This window comes from Phyllobates terribilis, unplaced genomic scaffold, assembly GCF_046119375.1.
Source record: "Phyllobates terribilis strain yellow unplaced genomic scaffold, ASM4611937v1 Scaffold_8__6_contigs__length_399053987, whole genome shotgun sequence".
NCBI classification, from domain to species: Eukaryota; Metazoa; Chordata; class Amphibia; order Anura; family Dendrobatidae; genus Phyllobates; species Phyllobates terribilis.
The window spans coordinates 267175686-267199397 of NW_027362768.1; the positions used below are offsets into that span (position 1 = coordinate 267175686).

A 23712-nucleotide genomic window follows, 5' to 3' on the forward strand; every position below is an offset into this window, starting at 1 on the left:
ACTCTTGGCAGCAAAAGGGCTGCGGAGAAAACGCATGTTTTTTGATGTTTTTGTATAACAATGAATGCTTTTTTGGAGCTAAATAAAGATATCTAAAAAAAGAAAAAAAAAAGAAACGTGGGACATTGCTTTAACCCTTGGATTACTGTTGGACCTAGGGTGAGTATATTGGTTAATTTAAACGATTAAAGAATTGTGTGTGTGTGTGTGTTTATTTAACTTTTACTTACAGGTTTAGTAATGAGGGTGTCTGGCTGACACCTCTTCATTACTAAACCTAGGGATTGGTGTCTGCGACCCTAATTCCATTACTTAATCCCATTCAAATATGAAGTGTCATTCTAGGGCAGCTGAGGGCTGCTATTTTTAGCCTGGGAAGGGGCCATTAGGCCAACATGTTCCCTGGCTATTAATAACAACTCACAGCTGATTGTGGGGGACATACCCTAAAGGCTAACCAATCGGCAACCAGCAAAACGCTGCATTCTAATGCCACACTTGTTTTGTCAGTACATGCGTATCTACCGCATGTAATGATATTTCAATCGGTCAAAATCTGCAGTGTAGACTAGCGTCTCTGCTACAGAAATTGACCTGCTGCAGATGAATTTACGCAGCGTCAAAAACAAGCACAGTGGGCATGGGATTGCTTTTAAATGAAATAAAATGAAGAATAAAATAAAAATGGCGTGGGCTCCCGTTCATTTTTATAACCAGCAGAGGGAAAGCCGACCACTGGGGGTTGATATTACTAGCCAGGGAAGGGACGATTAGCAAAAAAATGTTTCCTGGATATTAACAGCTCACAGCTGTTTGGTTAGCCATTACAGGGGGACCCCAGAAAAAAATTGACACAGTGTCAGGCTGTAATCCCCCGGTTCAGTGAGGGCTCCGGCGCTGAGCCCTCACTGAACCGGGCACATGTCAGCTGATTATTACAGCTGACGTGTGCCCGCAACAGCCGTGGGTGGAATCGCGATCCACCCGCGGCTGTTAACATGTTAAATGCCACTGTCAATCTCTGACAGCGGCATTTAACCGCGCCGGAAGCGGGTCACTTACCCTGCCCATCGGTGACCCCCGTCACGTGATCGCGGGTCACCGATGGGTGGTCATGACAACCCTGGGTCTGCAGCAGACTCCAGTGGTTGTTGTTAGCGGGTCGCTATGAGCGCCACCTAGTGGTCAGGGCTCATAGCACAGGAGAATTTCTGCTACATAGAGGTGATCTGCTAATCATCTGTATGTAGCAGAGGTGATCAGACAGTTGCTGCTTCTAGTCTCCTATGGAGACTATAGAAGCAAGCAAAAAGTAAAAAAAAAAAAAAAAAAAAAGTTTTTAAAAATAGTTTAAATCACCCCCCTTTCGTCCCATTCAAAATAAAATAATAATTAAAAAAAACCTACATACACATATTTGGTATCGCCGTGTTCAGAATCGCCCGATCTATCAATATAAAAAAATAATTAATCCGATCGGTAAACGGCGTAACGAGAAAAAAATTCTAAACGCCAGAATTATGTTTTTTGGTCGCCGCAACATTACAAGAAAATGCAATAACGGGCGATCAAAACATCAGATCTACCCCAAAATGTTATCAATAAAAACTTCAGCTCGGTGCGCAAAAAATAAGCCCTCACCCGGCCCTAGATCACGAAAAGTGGAGACTCTACAGGTCTTAGAAAATGGCGCTTTTTTTTTTTTTTTAACCACATCTGTGGTATTGCACTTTTTTTTTTTTTGCAATTTCACCGCACTCGGAATTGTTTTCCCGTTCACGATATGGTAAAACTAGTAATGGCGTTCAAAAGTATAACTCGTCCCGCAAAAAATAAGCCCTCACACGGCCATATTGACCAAAAAATAAAAACGCTATGGCTCTGGGAACAAGGGGAGCAAAAAACGAAAATGCAAAAAGCTGAAAATCCCAGGGTTGCGAAGGGGTTAATGACCAGGCCAATTTTTACAATTCTGACCATTGTCACTTTATAAGGTAATTACTCTTCAACGCTTCAATGGATCCCGCTCATTCTGAGACTGTTTTCTCGTGACATATTGTACTTCATGATTGTGGTAAAATTTCTTCGATATCACTTGCGTTTTCAAAATTAGAATTTTTATGCCCTTAAATCAGAGAGATATGTCACACAAAATAGTTAATAAATAACATTTTCCACATGTTTACTTTACATCAGCACAATTTTGGAACCAAAAATTTTTTTTTTTTATTGGGGAGCTATAAGGGTTAAAAGTTGACCAGCGATTTCTCATTTTTCCAACAAAATTCACAAAACCATTTTTTTTTTAGGGACCACATCACATTTGAAGAGACTTTGAGGGGCCTTTATGACAGAAAATACCCAAAAGTGACACCATTCTAAAAACTGCACCCCTCAAGGTGCTCAAAACCACATTCAAGAAGTTTATTAACCCTTCAGGGGCTTCACAGGAATTTTTGGAATGTGGAAGAAAAAAAATGAACATTTAACTTTTTTCACAAAGATGTCACTTTAGGCTGTGTGCCCACGATGCGTTTTTTAAGCGTTTCCGCAGCGGCAAAAACGCTTAAAAACCTCTTGGTAGAAGGCCTGCCATGTTCCCCAATGATAATCCTCATGTGCTGTGCGCATGCTGCGGAAATTTCCGCTGCGGATTATCATTGCGGAAAAAAACGCAGCACTACCAATTATTTTGCGGAAGCGCTGTGTTTTCGCCACCATTGACTTGCATTGGAACGCTTGGATTCCGCATCACTGCATATGTAGATTCGCATTCCACTCCTTTCAATGTGCGGATTGTACCCGGGTGTGGAGGACAGGAGACTCTCCTCCAGACCCGGGTACCATAGAACCTGTGAAAAAAAAGAATGAAATAAAAAATAAATGCTATATTTACCTTCTGATGGCCCCCGCTGCGCTCGTCCTCCCTTGCCGGCAGATCGTGGTGGACTGGAGGACCTGAGCTGACGTCATAGTCATGTGACGGCAGGTCCTTCAGTGTACCGCGATCTGCCGGCAGCCAGGACGGAGCGAAGTAAGACTGCGGGGTCCATCGGAAGGTAAGTATAGATTTATTTTTTACCATTCTTACGGTCACACTATATAAATCCATGCTGTTTGCATGGATTTATATAGTGTGACCAAGTTGACAAGCACTTTCCAAGTGATGCTAAAATCACTTGGAAAGCGCTTGTCAACCTGCATGCGGAAATGCATGAGAAGAACGCTTCACATCCGCATGTCCCTGGCAGAAAAAAACGCATGCGGATTGTACATGCGTTTTTCCTGCCAAGGGAGATGCAGAAACGCTCAGGAAAAATCCGGAGCATTTCTGCATCGTGAGCACATAGCCTTAGACCCAATTTTTTTTTTATTTTCGCAGGGGTAACAGGAAAAAATGGACCCCAAAATTTGTTGTGCAACTTCCCCTGGGCACGCAGATACCCCATATGTAGGGAAAAACACTGTTTGGGCAACGCAGGGTTCGGAAGGGAAGGAGCGCCATTTGACTTTTTCATTGTAAAATTTGCTTGAATAATTAGCGGACGCCATGTTCCGTTTGGAGAGCCCCTGTTGTGCCTAAACAGTGGAAACCACCCATAAGTGACACCATTTTGGAAACTAGACCCTTCAGGGAACTTATCTAGATGTGTGGTGAGCACCCTGAACCCTCAAGTCCTTTACAGAAGTTTATAACATGGAGCCGTGAAAATAAAAAAATCAAACTTTTTCCACAAGAATGATGTTTTAGCCCCAATGTTTTTATTTTCACAAGGGTAAGAGGAGAAAATGGACCCCAAAAACTTTTGTGCAATTTCTCCTGAGTACTCCAATACCCCATATGTGGGGGAAAATACAGTGTTTGGGCGCACGGCAGAGTTCGGAAGGGAAGGAGCACTGTGTGACTTTTTGAACATCAAATTGGCTGGAATCGAGAGCGGATGCCATGTCGCGTTTGGAGATCCTCTGATGTGCCTAAATAGTGGAAACCCCCCCCCCCCCCCCCCCCCCCCCCCCACAAGTGACCCCATTTTGGAAACTCCACCCCCCAAGGATTTTATCAAGGGGTATAGTGAACGTTTTGAACCCAGAGGTACGACACAGAATTTGATAACATTAGGTCATCATATTGAATAAGTTGTCATTAGTCTTGAGCGCAAGTGCTCGCTACTTGACTTTGCATCGGGTACTCGGGTATGCACCATGTATCGCGGGTGCTCGAGTGACATGCTCAAATCCCCGTCTGCATGTTTCACGGTTATTAGACACCCAAAAAAAAACGTGCGAGGATCGCTCGTGCATGGCAGGCAATCCCTGCAAGGTTTTTTTGGCCATCAAGCATATGGGGCGGAGACTCGAGCACCCGTGATACTCAATGCATACCCGATGCAAACTCAAGTAGCGAGCACTTGCGCTCAACACTAGTTGCCATATCGTCATCCTTTTTTTTTTTTCATTTTTCCTTTGGAAAAAACCCAAACCCTAACATTAGCACAACCCTAACCCTAGAGATTATTTTTGACACCGTTCCTCGTGCAGTATAAGTGATTAGACGACTTTATTCTTCGTGTCGGTACGATTAGAGATACCAGAATCATATGGGGTTTTTATGACTGACAGCTGTCACACACTAAAAGACGCATTTTTTTTTTTAAAATCTAGTTTTTGCATCACCATATTTTAAGAGCTATAATTTTTCCATATTTTGGCCGACAGTCATGTGATGGCTTGTTTTTTGCGGGATGAATTGACGTTTTTATTGGTGCCAATTCAGGCACATGACATTTTTTGATTGCTTTCTATTCAGATTTTTGGGAGGCAGAATAAGCAAAAACCAACAATTCAGGAATTTATTATTATTTTTTTTTAATTTTTTTATTCTGTTCCGCGTGTGGTAAAATTGATAAGGCAGCTTTATTCTTCGGGTCAGTACGTTTACAGCGGTACCACATTTATATAGTTTTTCTATGTTTTGGCGCTTTTACATAATTTTTTCTAAAAAAATTGCTTTTATTTTTTTGCATCACTTTTTTCTGAGACCTATAACTTTTTTATTTTTCGGATGATGGAGCTGTATGGCGGCTTTGTTTTTTTGCGGGACGAGATGACGTTTTCAGCAGTTCCATTTTTATTTATATTCGTCTTTTTGATCGCGTGTTATTCCACTTTTTGTTTGGCGGCATGATGATAAAGCATTGTTTTTTGCTTCGTTTTTTTATTTATTTTTTTACAGTGTTCACTGAAGGGGTTAACTAGTAGGAGAATTTTATAGGTCAGGTCGTTCCGGACGCGGCGATACCAAATATGTGCACATTTATTTATTTATTTTTTTCATAGTAATGTTTATTGATGGATACATTATATTTTTATTTTTGGTGGATTTTTTTTTTTTTCACTTTCTGACTTTTTTTTTTACTTTTATACTTTGTCCCACTATGGGACTTTCACTTTTTTTTATTCTGATCGCCTGTATAGCACAAGAATGCAGCACCATCCCTGTGCTATACAGGCTGTCAGCGCTGCGAATGCAGAAGATACTTTGGTCATGCACTGCGCATGACCAAAATATCTTCCTGCTGTCTGGTAACCCGGATGTTGTCATGACGACATCGGGTCGTTATGATGACATCCGGGATGCCGTGGCTGACAGCGCTGGAGGCTGGAAGAGGAGGTGAGTATTGCGATAACCTCCCCTTGCCACTGCAATGCTGCGATCGACTTGGATCGCAGCATTGCGGGGGTTAATGTGCCGGGAGCGGTGTGGGACTGCTCCCTGCACATTGTCACAGCTGACACCCGGCGGCGATCGCGCCCGCACAGCCTGTGTGTGGCTTCAATCGCAAAGACATACTAATGCGTATCAGTTTCTTAAAACTCAGGGCGCAGATACGTATTAGTACGTCTTGGGTTTTAAAGGGGTTGATAGCCAGGAAACGGGCCATGGATACTGGCCCCCTCCAAGGCTTATATCCGCCCTCAGCGGCCTCCGAAATGGCGCATCTATAATACACGCCACAGCGTTAGTGGCGATACTCGTGGGGTAATGGCCCTCTATTGATCCTCCCACCCTCTGCACACTGCGACAGCCCCATTTCTAACCCACAGGCTGGATTTTTGGAGGTATCTATTCCTAACTCCAGGGATTCACATTCCCTGTATTTTTGAGTTTATTTCTTTAGATTCATCCCCCCTGTGGGTTTTTCTATTGAATTTAATAGAACCAGGGTAGACTGGTAGCTTATTTTGAGAGCATAGAGGCTGACACGGGTTAATTTGCACTGATAGATGCACTTTAATGTTTCAGACACCCATTTATGGTATCTTTGCTTTGGGATAGGAGGTTTTACTATTATCATTTTTTGGCTATTGTTGGTACATATTGATATGTGATACTTTTTTGTGGTTTCTACTGAAGCATCATGCTTTTAAATTTCTATGTGTTGTCTAGTTCTGTATTCACTCAATAAAAATTGATATTTTTTATCCATATACTCCCTGTCTAATTATACATACCACTTTTTCTTGCTGTATGTGTTTGCATCTATAATATGCATCAAATCTGGCACTTGACCTTGCTCTTCTCACTTGCCCTGGTGCGGCGGCAAGTGGGGTAATAGGGTTGGGGTTCATGTCAGCTTTGTATTGGCAGCTGACATGAAGACCAGGGGTTAGTAATGGAGAGTCTTCTATATGACACCCCAAAAAATCCTTTTTTTTAAAATAAAAGTCCACATGGTTTTAATCATTTATACGCCTAATCCGCTGAAGCTGTTGTCCCCTGCAAGATAATTAAAAAAAAAAACAAAACAAAACAACAGTCTCCCTCACCTGTCCAACGTGATGACATAATCCAGAGTGTCCCACGAAGATCTGGGTCACTTCTAGAGTAGTCACATCAGCAATCACTGGTGTAAGTGTTCTAGAGGACAACCTCCTTTACACTGACACAGAAGTGTATAGCGCTTATCTGCTGGGAGAGAGGTCACCGGAGTTCAATCAGCACCATGTTGGTGAGTAAGTGAGACCTCTCTCCCGGTAGCTCAGCGTTCCACACTGCAGGAGGGATCACGCTTCTGTCAGTGTATGGAGTGCTGCCAGGTGATCTGATCGCCGTAGACACTCGGGATTACGGCAGATTGGTGAGTATATGGTGGTTTATTGTTTTAATATTTATTTTAACTTTTTTATTTTTATTTTTTTTATACTGTGGGCACAGGTGTCGGCTGATGACAGCTCCCATCAGCGGCGCCTGTCAAGGATAGCAGCCATAGGCTGATGGGAGGAGTAGTCTCTCATCAGCTGACGCCTGTGACCCGCGGTCAATTCTTTGGGCTTTTTTGACCCATTGACTATAATTTAGTCAGTCAGATATGCAGCAAAAATCTGCAGCAAACCTGCAAATATTTTTATACCTGCGTTTTTGCTGCGGATTTGACTGACTGCATTGATATAAATGGGGGAAAAGCGCGTCAAAGGCATGCTGCAGATTTAAACGCAGTGACAATCCTGACAGGAAAATTCCTGATCATGTGCACAGCACTTCAGGATTGTCATTGCCTTAGCTGGTACAGGGATTCCCTAGCGTTTTTAGCCCAATTCCGTGCAGAAAAAGCGCACCAAAAAATGGTGCACACAGCCTTTAATGCAGTTTCTTTTTTTGCAGGAAAAAAAATACAGCCAAAAAAAAAATATCAAAGCCTTATTATAGCAACTTAACCATTTTCTTTTTTTTTTTTTAATCAGGTTATCGAACCCATGTAAACAGTAAGAGGTAATTGTGCCAACCCAAAGAGCACGGTGGCATGGAGGAAAAAGAGAGATGTGGAGAGTGATTCCTGTCTTAATGAAAGGTTTAAGAACCTGTTTTGTTACTATCCTCATACTTCACAAGGAATACTGCTCTGGACCATTTTCATAAAGGAACACGGCACTGTTTTTGTCTTTTTGTTATGTGTATGAAAGAACATGGGGTATAAATCACATGAGCCATACTAGGACCTACTGTGCACACTCGCTCTAAAGGGCTTTTTTTGGACATCCTCATCATTGCTGCGGCTTGGCCCCAACTTTGATTTCCAACCATGAGCTGTGTACCATGGAAAGGGGATAAGCTGAAATCTGGAAGCGAGTTCCAGGAGCCTCTGCCAGCACACATCTACCACGAGAAGCAGCGCCGGGAGCTCTGTGCCCTCCATGCCTTGAACAATGTTTTCCAGGATGCTGGAGCATTTACTCGGGAAGCCCTTCAGGAAATATTCCAGAGGTGAGATGTTAAGGAAATGCCTGTGATATGTAGACAGTCCATCTTCATTCTCAGGAATATTGGGACGACTTTATTGTTAGTGTCTTAAACATGGAAAGCTTAAAACTAGACCGGGCAGAAGAAAATGTATCCTAGTGGTGCACACATTACATACTTTCCTTCTGCCACCTTTTAGTTGGCTTACTTAATCTGATATTTTTTTGCCACGATATTTAGTGCAATTTTCAAGGGGTTGACCAAGTTATACATGAAAATCCGCAGTCACTCTTTGTGACTGCAGACTTGTGAAAACCTGGACAACCCCTTTAAACCCCTCCTATTCTTCAAAACCACACACCCCTTTCTAGAGAAACTTTAAAGGGGTTTTCCAGGGCTCCTATTAATTTTGTGTATGAGTCTAAGAACAAACAGGCAGGTATCTGCTCTCTACCTGCCTGTTCTGCACGGGGACAACCTGTGCTGGCAATTCCCCCTGCTTCATTTCACCTCTTGTCAATAGAGCAATGTCTTCTCTGCTCTGCTCTGATAGCATGACATCTGCAGTAATGCCCTGTTGATTGACAACTGATTTTCTGCACCTACGCAGCCGAGAGGCGGCTGTCAATCAGCAGGACATCGGCAGTGACGCCCCATCAACAGAGCAGAGCGGAGGAGAAGATGCTGATGTGTCTGTGACTACTCTGTGCCATCTTAGATCGGCGCTGAACAAAATAGACAGTCAGTTAGCAATTACCTGCCTGTAAGTTCTTAATGCCATATGCAAAAATTATAAAAGCCCCAGATAACCCTTTAATAATGCCTATTAAGGTGGAGAAAGTGACTAAACTCATAATGAATCTGATTCAAGGAATCTGGCCTTTTGCATTTTCTCATTGTGGAAAAGCTGTTAGCTTTCGTGTACCTATAATATATCTTTGTAGAATATGTGGATAAAACATTAGGGTTTCATTTTTCAATGCCCACCGTAACGCTAAGGAAAAGTTTTGTTTCCAACTATTAATAAATCCCAAAGATCCTAAGTTATTCTTCTCTTTGCGCCTTTTTTTTCTTTAGTAAACTTTGTAATTTTTAACACTTTTAAATTCAGGCATTTTTTTTTTTCTCATTCCATGTTTTTATTTTACTAAGTTTGCCCAAAAAGTGTAGATGCTGCTGTATTCATTTTATATGAAAGGGAGAGTTACCAGTGTGAGACATGTAACTCAGGAGAGCAGACTGTCTGTCAGTCATTACTTGTCTCACACTTGTAACTCCTCCTTTCATATAAAATAAGCTCTGGAGGCAGATTTTCATTGGGATCTAGGCCCGGCCCGGCCCATAGATCTTAATAGCTCATTTACATATAAGAAAAACGTGGCTATCTCCGGAATAAGACATCAGATCGCAGATATCAAGGTATCTTGTTATTCAGCATCTTATAACCTACGTGCCCATATAGATGGCCTTGGTGGGGGGGGGGGGGGGGGGTTGATCCTACTGACAGATTCCCTTTAATGTGTGACTAATCGCTTGCATTTGCAAATTGTGAAAGGAAACAGCTGGAACGGTGACCCATTTTGCCAATATTAGGTGATCTCTCCTGATTTTTTTTGTTGTTAAAGGGCAGTAGGTACATCCCACATGCTTGAATCTGGCAATTGGTGCATTTGGCTAAATAAACCTAATATTTTGTGTTGCAGTTTATATATTGCTTTATGTTGTGTTTTTTTTTTTTTTGGTGACCGAAAATTGTGAAATTGACCTCACTTGACCACATTTGCATCTCCTGTGGCCGTATTTATGACAACTTATATAATGCAGCCGTGTCGGAAGAGTTTCGGCGAGCCATTTATTATCAGCAGCTTATTTCCAAATTCTAAAAAAAACAAAAAACAAACACCCTCTTTCAACATGGCTGCCTTATAGATAGTGCAGCCACTGGAGATGCAAATGCTGTCAAGTTATGTCAATATCTCAATTTTCTGTCATCCAAAAAAAATACAACATAAAGCCATACATAAACTGTCCTCACACGACTTCAACTTCATCAGTGGAAAAGTCACAGGTCTGTTTTTATTTCTTAAAATTGTCTTCATTCCTGAAAGAAAAAAAAAATACACATTTTGGTCTTCCAAACCCCGGCATTTCCCCAGTGTATCTGCCTGCCTTTAACAGCATTGATATCAGAACGCACTCGTTTGTAGTGTTGATGCTGTCTGTGATGTGTCAGCTTGTACCTCTATCTTACTATCACTGAGGCCTCATTCAGACTTCAGTCTTTCACATAAGAGTGCTATCCGTGTCTTTCATGGATAGCACTCGTTCCTATATCCGATTAATTTTTTTAAAAATTTTTTTCTCCTCTCTGAATCTGAGCTACTCAGACACCAAAATCTGATCAAAATAATTGTTCAGTTTTTTCATACGTGATAAATACTGACGTCTGAATGAGCCCTAACTCTGGAGAGAACTAAAAGCAGCCTGTCTCTTACAAAATACGCTATTTCCCTGCGGGTATAGTGGTAATCTGCAGGTAAATCATGTCTGGCTGGCTTACTGGAAGTGTTACAGAGAGAAAATCCTCCCTGCAGCTGCTTGCTCCTAGTTATTGGGGTGGTGCAGCGAGCTGAAAGATTTAAAGGGTGTTTCCCATGAACAAAAAAGTTTTTTTTAATCAATAGATCTTGGAATAATAATAACTTCCACAATTGGTTGTGATTAATTAAAATGTTCCTGTGCGGAGATAATCTTATAAATGTGCCCCTGCTGTGTACTGTGTAATGGCTGTCAGGAGGAACCCTGACTGTACAGGGACATGGTCTGATCACACCACAGCTCCTAGGCAGGGGGAAAGCCCCCTTTAAGGTCCCCACGATGCGTTTTTTACTCTCAAAATAACGCAGCATATTACAGTCTTACAGTTCCAGCCAAGTGGATGGAATTTATAGAAAAGAGCCCCCTTTTCTTTCTCTTAAAAAAAACAACTCTGTGTAAACTGACCATGTCTCATACCCGCAAAATGTCAATTTCTCTTGTTTTATGTGCAGATTTTCTCCATACACTTTGAGTTGATGCAGAAAGTCTGCAGGTAAAAAAACATGTGTGCTTCCAATGCAGAAATGCAATAAAAATGCATATATTCCTCACAGGACCGTATTGATATATTTTTTGCTAAAACCAAATACCAGGAAGTATCAAAAATAAAGCAGCTTTATTTAAAGTATGACATGCCAAAAAGATTAAAAAAAAAGAGTGTAAAAAAAATGTTCTAAAAATACAAGTAACCTAATTTACGTAATGGGTACATATCTGCACCATCAAAAGCTCATCATGGGAACATAGCCTTCCTGTCACCTCTCAGTGTACAGTGTGCGCACTGTAATCATTCCCCCCCACACTGCGACTGACTGCTATGCGCGCACAGCTGACCGCCATCAAGGTGCTCACTATGCCGCCCGATGACTGGAAGTGGCAGCTGCAGTGAGGATATAACGTAATTTTCTCCCTGCACTTCCAGAAAACAACATTATTTAAATGCTATTCATTGGCAGATTACCACGATTTCTGCAGGTAATGTTCCCTGTAAACAAAAAAATTTAACTGATGGGGTCTCTATGCTGATGGCTCATTCTTAGGGGTTCGTAGTACTATAGATAATTTACAGTTCTGCTCTCGCTGATTAGGGTCCGTGGCCATTGGCTGCTCATGCCATTGCTTTATGCATAAGCCAGTGATTTTATGCCAAGGGGGTGTATCCCATCCGCATCATACAAGATCTGGAAGCTCTTTCCAAAAGGCCTCCTTCACACCTCCGTATAAAATGCATACATGAAAAAGCTGTACCGGTGTTCGTGGTGTTTTTCACCGGTTTTTCCTGTATGGATAAAGAAAAATAAAATGACAAAGCTTCTCCTATACTTTGCAGTGTCAATGTGGTCCGCACAAGGCTGGTATAATGATGCCATCCGTGTGCTGTACGTGTTTTATTTTTCTTTTTACTTGATTTTTGCTTTTACACAATACTTTGTATTATTTCTATTAAATAACTTCCTTTGTTATGTTTGTGTTTGTTTTTTTTTTTTGTTTTTTTTTTGCAGATTGTCCCCAAATACGTTAGTGACTCCACATAAGAAAAACATGTTGGGAAATGGAAACTATGACGTTAATGTTATTATGGCAGCGTTGCAGACAAAGGGTTATGAAGCCGTTTGGTGGGATAAGAGAAGGTAATGGTGTAATCTCGTATAAATAGCACCTGTATTGTACACTAGGACCCCACCATAAAGTATGGTGACCTCTGGTATTGTACCTTATGACTCCCGCTAGCAAGTATTGGAGAGAGTGACCTCGTTGATGGAGCAATGATTTTAGGCCATGGTAAGGGAATGTTCATAACTGGCAGAAACTTACATTCAACAAATTTGCAGAAATTGAGCACTAAGAGTAAAGGGGTCTTCACATGATGAATTTAACCCTTATCATGGGAGTGTCACACTGGGTATGGGGAGAACCCAGCGTATAACGACCTACAAATAGGGAAAGGGGGAGTGGAGACCCCTAAACAGCTCAAGCGACAAACACTGCTCCCCTATGGACCCTAAATACACTGCTCAAAAAAATAAAGGGAACACTCAAATAACACATCCTAGATCTGAATGAATGAAATATTCTCATTGAATACTTTGTTCTGTACAAAGTTGAATGTGCTGACAACAAAATGACACAAAAATAATCAATGGAAATCAAATTTATTAGCCAATGGAGGCCTGGATTTGGAGTCACCCCCAAAATTAAAGTGGAAAAAACACACTACCGGCTGATCCAACTTTGATGTAATGTCCTTAAAACAAGTCAAAATGAGGCTCAGTATTGTGTGTGGCCTCCACGTGCCTGTATGACCTCCCTACAACTCCTGGGCATGCTCCTAATGAGGTTGCGGATGGTCTCCTGTGGGATCTCCTCCAAACCTGGACTAAAGCATCCGCCAACTCCTGGACAGTCTGTGGTGCAATGTGACGTTGGTGGATGGAGCGAGACATGATGTCCCAGATGTGCTCAATCGGATTCAGGTCTGGGGAACGGGCGGGCCAGTCCATAGCTTCAATGCCTTCATCTTGCAGGAACTGCTGACACACTCCAGCCACATGAGGTCTGGCACTGTCCTGCACTAGGAGGAACCCAGGGCCAACCGCACCAGCATATGGTCTCACAAGGGGTCTGAGGATCTCCTCTCGGTACCTAATGGCAGTCAGGCTACCTCTGGCAGCACATGGAGAGCTGTGCGGCCCTCCAAAGAAACGCCACACCATTACTGACCCACTGCCAAACCGGTCGTGCTGAAGGATGTTGCTGGCAGCAGATCGCTCTCCACGGCGTCTCCAGACTGTCTCATGTCTGTCACATGTGCTCAGTGTGAACCTGCTTTCATCTGTGAAGAGCACAGGGCGCCAGTGGCAACTTTGCCAATCCTGGTGTTCTGTAGCAAATGCCAAGTTTCCTGCACGGTGTTGGGCTGTGAGCACAACCCCCATCTGTGGACGTCATGCCCTCATACCACCCTCATGGAGTCAGTTTCTAACCATTTGTGCAGACAAATGCACGTTTGTGGCCTGCTGGAGGTCATTTTGCAGGGCTCTGGCAGTGCTCCTCCTGTTCCTCCCTGCACAAAGGAAGAGGTAACAGTCCTGCTGCTGGGATGTTGCCCTCCTATGGCTCCCTCCACATCTCCTGGTATCTGCTCCATTCTCTGGACACTGTGCTGACACACAGCTACCCTTCTTGCCACAGCTCACACTGATATGCCATCCTGGATGAACTGCACTACCTGAGCAACTTCTGTGGGTTGTACTGTAGACACTGCCTCATGCTACTGTACCTCTAGGGGTGAGAGCAATGGCAAAATGAAAGTGACCAAAACAGCCAAAAAGGATGAGATCAGAGAAATGGTCTGTGGTCACCACCTGCAGAACCACTCCTTTTATAGGGGGTATCTTGCTAATAGCTGATCATTTCTACCAGTTGTCTGTTCCATTTGCACAACAGAAGGAGAAATTGATTCACAATCAGTGTTGCTTCATAACTGGACAGATAGATTTCACAGAAGTGTTATTGACTTAGAGTTACATTGTGTTGTTTAAGTGATCCGTTTATTTTTTGAGCAGTGTAGGTTCTGCACCTATCGTCAAGCAGGAAACCTGGCACTAGCTGACCCTAAAGCTAGGCCCTAGGTAGGGAGCGGGAGGGATGAGCACTAGTCAGCCCCACTGCAAACTAAAGTACACACAAGGGAAAACAAACAAGGGAATACACTTAGCTTCAAGATGACACCGGAGAGAACGCGACAACAATCCAAGAAAGAACTCTAAGAAAATTCTATATCCCGAAGTGCCGAAGCAAGAAAGAAATACGAATATATGGCCAAAAAATTATAGAGAAAATAATAGAAAAAGTATCTTTATTGAGAAATATATATATATATAAATAATCATAACATCATATAAGGCTATGGTGGCACAGCATATGTCAGAAGCCATTACACATAGAAAAATAAAACATACTTAAAAACAACCACCAGGTGTCACCACAGAGTACAGATATCGCATGCCTCACATATCGTTTTAAACTATAGACATATCACTTAGGGTAATCATATCTGTAGACAAATAAATGGCTACCACTAGTACACCCGCATAGAGACATAAGCCTTCATAATGCATATCGATTATAGAAAGTACCAGAAGAAAGAAATGTCACATCAGAGATATGATTCACCTTGTAATGGGATCGAGACTGCACGCTTTGTGGCTCCCCGACGTGCGTTTCGGCGCTCCCGCCTTTGCCAAGGGAAAAGAGTGGCATGCACTATTTACCTCTCAGAATCGGATGGTTCTCGCCCATTGAAGTCTATGGGTCCGTGAAAAATTGCATCGCATTCAATGACATCTGAGTGCAGTCCAAATTTTTTTACAGACTGACTTAATGGAGAAGGTGGAGAAACTTTTTTTTTTTTCTGACCACCTCCGAGAAAATCTGATCACACCCTGATCAAACTCAGTTGCCCACCTTTGCAGCTGTTATTCTAGTATCCCAGAACATGGTGCTGTAGAATGAGGCCTCTTGATGACCAAAATATAAAAATAGTAAAGATTTTAAATGTATTTTTTAAACATTAAACCTGAATTGAAGAATAATTCATTCTCCGAAGACAGATTCTCTTTAAGCTGTGTTCACGTGTGTTTTTTTTTTTTTTTGTGTGCAGTAGAATCACTACATTTGGCATGCTGGATACTTATACCCCCATGCATATTAGACTATCGGCCAATCCCACAGGTATCAATGGCTTTGAGCTCTATTCGTTTATACAGTGGGTGAAATAAAAAGAAATTGATGACTTGTTCAATACTTAAGTGTATTTCTAAAGGTGCTACTGACATGAAATTCTCACCAGATTCCGGTAACAACCCATTCAATCCACACAGACAAAGAGATCAAACCATAAATATTCATATATTAAGTTATGTGTAATAATGAGAAATGACACAGGGAAAAAGTATTGAACACATGAAGAAAGGTGCAAAAAGCCATAAGTCATGATACCATCAGTTATTGGAAAGAAATCCTGCCACTTAGTGAAAAAATGTCAGCTGGTTCAACTGATGGCCTATAAAAAGGTGTCTCATCACCATGGTGCCACACAAGAAACATCTCATGATGGGTAAATTTAAATGAGCTGTCTCAAGACATTCTCAGCCTTATTGTTGCAAAACATACTAATGGCATTGGTTACAGAAGAATATCTAAACTACTTAATGTTCCAGTGAGCACTGTTGGAGCCATAATCCAGAAGTAGAAAGAACATAATTTCACCATAAACCGGCCCCAAGCAGGTGTTCCCCTCAAGATTTCAGACAGAGGAGTGAAAATAATTATCAGAAGAGTTGTCCAAGAGCCAAGGACCAGCTGTGGAGAGCTACAGAAAGACCTGGAATTAGGAGTTACAATTGTTTCAAAGAAAAATATAAGTAATGCAGTCATCCTCCATGGCCTGTATGCACGCTCACCACGCAAGACTCCATTGCTGAACAAAAATCATGTTCAAGCACGTTTTAAAGTTTGCTCAACAACATTTAGACAAGACTGTGAAATACTGAGAGAATATAGTCTGGTCAGATGAGGCCAAAATTGAACTCTTTGGATGCCCTAATGCACACCATGTTTTGGAGGCCAAAAGCAACATACCAATAGTGAAGTTTGGAGGTGGGAACATCATGGTGTGGCGATGTTTTTCAGCATATGGCACTGACAACTTCATATAATTGAAGGAAGGATGAATGGACAAATGTACCTTAACATTCTTGATAAAAATCTGCTGCCATCTACCAGGATGATGAAGATGAAACGAGGGAAGATATTTCAGCAAGACAATGATCCCAAACACAGTCAAGGAAACTCTCAATTGGTTTCTGAGAGAAAATAAAGCTGGTAGAATGACCCAGTCAATCACCTGACCTGAATCCAATAGAAAATTTATGGAAGGAACTAGGCTCAGAGTTCATAGAAGGAGGCCACGGGAGTTTCAGGATTTGAAGAGTGTTTGTGTAGAAGAATGGCCAAAATCAAACCTGAGCGATGCGTGCGACTAGTTAATCCATACAGGAGGTGTCTTGAAGCTGTTATCACCAACAAAGACTTTTGTACAAAGTATTTCAGTAAGCGTGTTCACTTTTTCCCTGTGCCATTTCTCATTATTATACATGACTTAATTTACGGACATCTATGGTTTTGATTTCTTTGCCTGTGTGGATTGGATGGGCTGTTACCGACATCTGGTGAGAATTTCATGTCAACAGCACCTTTTAGAAATATATTTACTTAGATAATTGAGGTGTTCAATGCTTATTTCACCCACTGTATATGGGCCTTCAGACTGGCATACGTTAAGCCGGTCATTGTCTTGATTTCCTAAAGCACTACTGTAGATGTTAAAAGGGATTTTCCTTATTTTCCTGTATCTTGTCTCTATGATTTCATTTTATGATTCATTGTGTGAGTGTTTATGATGGAATTTACCAATGTAAGTCGGAGCAGGACTCGCCTACGTATGCTGAACAATTGAAGAATTTGCAATTTTTTTCCCCTGTAAATTTCTGCTTCTCCTTGCAGATGTCACAGTATCAAATATGTTTTGTTCTTTTTCTTCTAATACTGTTTCTTACTCTCTCTGTAGGGATGTTGGCTTGATTTCACTCTCTAACGTTACTGGATTCATTATGAATCTTCCATCCAGTCTCTCTTGGGGACCCCTGAAGCTGCCACTTAAGAGGCAGCACTGGATATGTGTACGTGAGGTCGGTGGCACTTATTTCAATCTAGACTCAAAATTAAAGAGGCCTGTGAGGATTGGAAATGACGATGACCTAAGGTAAGCTGGATAATTAGTCATCTATAAAACCATGGCTGCCCAGCACAATCTGAGCAGTTTTTTTTTCTGTGGGTATCATTGTGATGAGAGAGCGGAGGTCCGAACATTTCACTCTTTGCATTACAAAAAGTTAAAAACTTCACCTAAATCAGCTTGGGTCAATTTACGCAGATGTATCTCGCAGCATGTGTGAGATTTCTGAACATCTCTTGCTCTATGCTGGTGCTATAAAACACAACGGATTTTTCATATGTAAAGGAAGGAGATGATCTGTGTCTGAAATATTCTAGATAATGTCCATAAAGTACTTTTGGCCTGTGATGCTATGGATCACAAGAATGTGATGCGCCACTTCCAAGTTAGACCTAGTAGTGCATTTTCTTTACATGCAGGTAAGTGTAACAAAGCATGCATGTCTATCTTTTTCCTGGAAAGTTAGACTGGGCAGCCTCTTATCGCATTTTCAGGGGATCTCATTTGTGCAATACCAAAAACATCTATAGTTCTCTACTTTTAGAAAACCCATTGTGCATCCTCTAGTGAAAAGTAAACCTGGATTGGTGTGCACTGTGTGGTTCTGAAGCATAAGTGGATACCTATCAAAGAGGTTGTCCACTACCCTAGCTCAGTGGTTTTCCCATAAATGTCCCTAAAAATCTCCATATACCATTTCCATGCCAGATTTGCTGTGGGATACACTCCTGAGAAAAATATTTGTATAATGGAGTTCTTGGTTCACTTTTGAGGGGGGCTTTGTTTCCACCAGTGCTTGCCCAGTAAAAGGGCAAGTTTTGCCATGAAATTATACAAGCTACAGTGGTATGAAAGTGTTTGCACCCTTCCTGATTTCTTATTCTTTTGTATAATTGTCACTTGAATATTTCAGATCACAAAACAAATTTTAAATATTAGACAAGGATAACACAAGTAAACACAAAATTCAGTTTTTCGGGGTTCCGACTTGTTCGCGCCAAAAAATCGGCTCAGTCCATGAACATTTCTGATTTGCCATGCTGTAATGCATATGTCATCTGCGTGACTGCATGGCAAATCAGGGATGTTCATGGGAGGAGGCAATTTTTTTTTTTTTTTTTTTGGCGCGAACAATTCAGAACACCGAGCATGAATTTGAAATGCCGAACAAATTCGCTCAACACTACACAGGATTCCCAAAGCTTTAGAAATGGCTTCATAACCTTTTCCAGACTGATAGATCTCAATTACTTTTTATCATTTGTTCCTGAATTTCTTTGGATCACAGCATGATCTCTAGCATTTGAGAATGTTTTGTCTACTTCTTTGTCAGGCAGGTTCTATTTAAGTGATTTCTTGATAGAGAACAGGTGTGGCAGTAATCAGACCTGTGTGTGACTAGGGAAATTGAACTTTATTTATCACATCTATGGGAAGCTAACTGTGGTTTATGTTTTAAGGGGACGGGGAGCAATCGCTTTTTCACACAGGGCCCTGTAGGTTTGGGTTCCTTTTTCCCTGGATAATAAAGACCTTTATTTAAAAACTGTATTTTGTGTTATCTTTGTCTAATATTTAAATTTGTTTCGTGATCTGAAACACTCAAGTGCGACAAACATGCAAAAGAATAAGAAATCAGAAAGGGGCAAACACTTTTTCACACCACTCGCTCAGTAAGAGGGCAACTTTTGGCATGAAATTATACAAGCTATGTGAAAGTACAGCAAGGGGCACCCAAAGATGCTGTATCCACTAAGGAAAGGACACCAGGAATGCCCCCCTTCCTTGGAGTTGGTGGGAAATTTGTGTAAGCATTAGTGCACCCACTGAGGGACCATGGCTGCCATAATAATCTTTTTATTTTTATAGTGCCAACATATTCCGCAGCGCTTTACAATTCAGACAACTTGCAGACATAATCGGAACGGTCTCCATTGGGGCTCATATTCTACATTCACCTATCAGTATGTCTTTGGAGTGTGGGAGGAAACTGGAGAACCCGGAGGAAACCCACGAGAACATAAAAACTCCTTACTGATGTTGTCCTTGGTGGGATTTCAACCCAGGACCCCAGCGCTGCAAGGCTGCAGTGCTAACCACTGAGCCACCATGCTGCCATCTGTGTGGACAAATAAGCCATCCCACTATTCCAGTGCCTCGCTTTCAGAAGTGCGGTGGCATGTGGCACCGTATTATAGAACAAATCAGGCCTCCCTAGGTCTCTGCTAGAGCAAAGACTTTCCAGGAGTGAGCGTAGGGCATCAGGCAATAACCAGATATTGTGCATCAGCTATGACGATATCCTGACCTTGACCACAATACATGGCTACTTGGCCATTGTACTACTCCGGTCCTGTTACAAGGTACCGGTACGGAAGCTCATAAGCCCCAGTGTATTCAGGTTCAGGTTTACAGTAAGTGTATAGGCAGGATGGATCTGTCAGATCAGGTATTAGTTGTTCAGCGCTATGTGGAAGGCCAGAGTTTGGTATAAGAAGCTGGCCGTGAACGTCATGCCAATCATATTGTACAATGTGTACATGCGGTTCAGCATACAAGGAACTTTCCTGGAGTATCAAAAGGTTATTATCAAGGAATGGAGGGAGCCCATCACTTCTGGAAGCAAGGCCACACATTGTCACAGGGCCAATTTCCCAGAAGTACTCCAAAAAAGAAAGGAAAGAACTGGCCAAAAACAGTACAAAATCTGCTATAGAAGATAACAACATCTATATCAGTGTGACGCATGCCTAGACAAACCAGGACTTTGCATGAAGGAATGTTTCAAAATTTGCCACTCGTCAAATTGTATTTTATATTTATATAAACCCCCTTTTCTTGTACCCTAATGCACTCCGCACAGCTTGTATTCCCTTCTTTCCCTACTGAGTTTGCCATGTGCCCAGATTTGTGTGCTCATGCCATGGATAGCAGCCCAAAATATTTACTTTAAAAATTTTTTGAAATTGGGATTTTTACTAGACAATTTTAATACCTAGAATTCATGTTCTAATTTTTACTTAATATGTAAACCTTAAAATTTTTCAACATAATTTTAAGGCTCTAATAGCATGCTCTTTATCTTCCAGCCATGCTTCCTGAATTTTTGGGAAGGTTAGGAATTAGGTTTGTGACCACTAAGCTTCAAAAAGGCAAACTGTATTTCTCAGATTCTGAATCTTTTTATGTGCAGCAATTTAATTTCCTATAACCCCACGTCCCTGAGATCTTGCTAGAAAAATTGAGAATTAGTGATGAACGAGTATGTTCTAATAACCCTCTCAGCGAGTATGCTCAGGGGAGCACTGAGTATCTTCAGAGTGCTCGGTGTTGTGTTTGAATCACTCCCGTGTGCATGATTTGCGACTGTTTGACAGCTTTAATACATGTGAGGAATGCCTAAGAAACAGGCATTCCTCATATGTATTAAAGCTGTCAAACAGTTGCAAATCATGCACACAGGAGTGACTGAAACATATCACCCGAGATCGCTGAAGATACTCGGTGGCCGCCCGAGCATGCTCGCTGAAAGGGTTAACAACATACTCACGCATCACTATTGAGAACCTAAACTTTTGCTCAAATTTGTAGGAAATTATTTTTACTACAGAAATTTTGCACCAAAAATTTTACTACCAGATTTTTCTAACTACCGGTATATATGCAATGTGTTCGTTACCCCATCTTTGATGCAGGTTCAGGAGATGAGCCCATATTTTTACTGGCAGATGATTGCTGTATTATTGAGCGATCATCTGCCTCAGAGCCTCCGCCTGCGGCTCTTAACCTGTTAGATGCAACTGTCAATTGGTGACAGCGGCATTTATAGCATGCTCTTCTAACTGCTCATCGGCGACCCTGTCACGATTAACAATAATAAGAAACAATCAAAACATTGTATCTATCCCAAAATGGAATCAATAAAAAAACGACAGCTATGAGTGCAAAAAACAAGCCCCCACGCCGCTCCACCAACCAAAAATTGAAAATATTATGGGTCTTGGAAATTGGTGACACAAGCAAACTTTTTTTTTTTTTTTTTTACCGCTTTAACCCATTATTAGTTTACAATTCCCCGTTTTTTGTTGCAGCTGCCTAAAAAAAAAAATATATGTAATTCTGGCATGTATTTATTTTTTTTTCGTTACGCCATTTACGGATTGGATTAATTTACTTTGTTTTGGTTGGACTGTCACAGTTGCAGCGATACCAAATATGTATTTTTTTGTATTGTTTTTAATGGGGCATTAGGGGGGTGATTTGAACTATTTTTATTGTTTGTTATTACTGTATTGTATTTAATCCCCTTAGGGAACATGAAGCTGCAATCGTTCGATCGCTTGTGCTATACGTAGCAGCGCTGATGCACTGCAGTGTATAGGGAAAATCACAGTCTCCTATAAATGCCAACTACAAGCTGGCTTTTCACAGGAGGATCGTCATGTCTACTTATTGGAACCCCGCGATCACATCATCGGCACGTGGAATGAGGTGCCCCCCAGCTTCCAGCACGGCTGTTAGTCATGTGATGGCTGATTAAATCGTCCACTTTCCCAGCAGATGATGGCTGTCAGTCAGGGACATGACATATGACAAAAATATATATAATTTGTCGTGAAGGGGTTAAATAAGCAAAAACCAAACTAAACTATACATGTTTTGTATTGCCATAATTGTACTGACCTGGAGAATTATATTTCCAGTTAATTTTTATCTTTTATTTTTTTTCCCCACATAGTGAATGGGTCTAATATTGGTTCACGTGCTGTCCATGCAAGATCCATGTTTTCACAGACAACACTCGGGCTGAAAAATACGTTTATGTCAACGTATCCGTGCTGCCATTAACTCCCCAGCACACTCGTCAATATAAAGCAAATCCGATTGGGGCTTGATTCAATTGAATATGATGGAGTACATGTCAGGTGCTCAAAACAAAACAGAAAAAGCTTTCATAGAGCGGAGAGTTTTTGCAGAGGAAGGTGCAGCAGTTAATACATAAAATCACAAATATTTCCGACTTGGATCCGGCACTTGTCCTTCTCAATCACTGTGACATTCATTTTAAAATTTACAGGCAATTGATATTAAGGCATTGCGATCAGAGCGAACGCGGTGCGATCAAAACTGTATCTCATTACAAACATTAACCCCTCAACGACCGCCAATACACATTAAAATGGCGGCCATTAAAAGGCCTTATCCCCTCATTGCAGTTTTAAAACGGTGATCGGGAAAACACTGTAACCCCCCCAGAGTCGGAAATTGTCCGGGGTCTCCGTTACCAGGCGTAGCTGAGACCCTGAAGAATATGATCAGGGCTGATTTTTTTTTTTTTTTTTTTTTTTTTTTTTCTAGTCCCTAATTACATGATCGTCGTTATTCAGTGAATAATGGTGATCACGAAAAAAGTGTGCCCATGTTTACAATGATTTCTCTCTCTTCTGACATGATATACATGTCAGAAGAAAGAAAAATGATGCCTCCACGAGCCCACCTGGTTACCTCAGCTGCTCCCTGGATCTCCTGATCCGTCCCCCGGCCTTCTGTCATTTTCCTGTAAAAAGAAGAAGAAAAAGGCGGGCGCATGCACAGTGCACCCGCCAAGATCTGCCAGCTGGTACCTGGCAACAATAGGGAAGTTTTCCTATTGTTTCCTTTTGAGAACTCTGATAGACCTGAACAGTGATCAAAAGCAAGAAATAGTAAATCAAATTCCCCTTAGCCACGCCCTAATATATATATATATATAAAAAATATATATAATATATATATATATATAAAATATATATATATATATATATATATATATATATATATATATATATATATATATATATATATATATATATATATATATATATATATATATATATATATATATATATATATATAAATAATATGTATGACTAGTGTTAAGCGCAACTTCAGTTGCTCGGGTATACACAGTATCGCCGGTGCTCGAGTGACATGATCGAGTCCCCACCCCGTATGTTTTGTGGTTCTTAGACACCCAAAAAAAAAAAAACCATGCGGGGATTGCCCGTGTATGGCAGGCAATCACCACGTGTTTTTT

At 41.3% G+C, this 23712-nt stretch overlaps 1 protein-coding gene across 3 annotated transcripts in view; it reads left to right on the forward strand.

Moving 5' to 3' along the window:
* The window catches only part of JOSD1 (Josephin domain containing 1), a 46478-nt gene that overhangs the window by 17961 nt on the left and 4805 nt on the right, over positions 1-23712 (forward strand). For all 3 annotated transcript variants that reach the window (XM_073644234.1, XM_073644233.1, XM_073644232.1), the window contains 3 exons: positions 7744-8263; positions 12340-12468; positions 17469-17663. In XM_073644234.1, coding sequence (XP_073500335.1) covers positions 8082-8263; positions 12340-12468; positions 17469-17663 — 506 coding nt within the window. In that variant the 5' untranslated portion in view covers positions 7744-8081. The remainder of the gene's footprint in view (positions 1-7743; positions 8264-12339; positions 12469-17468; positions 17664-23712) is intronic.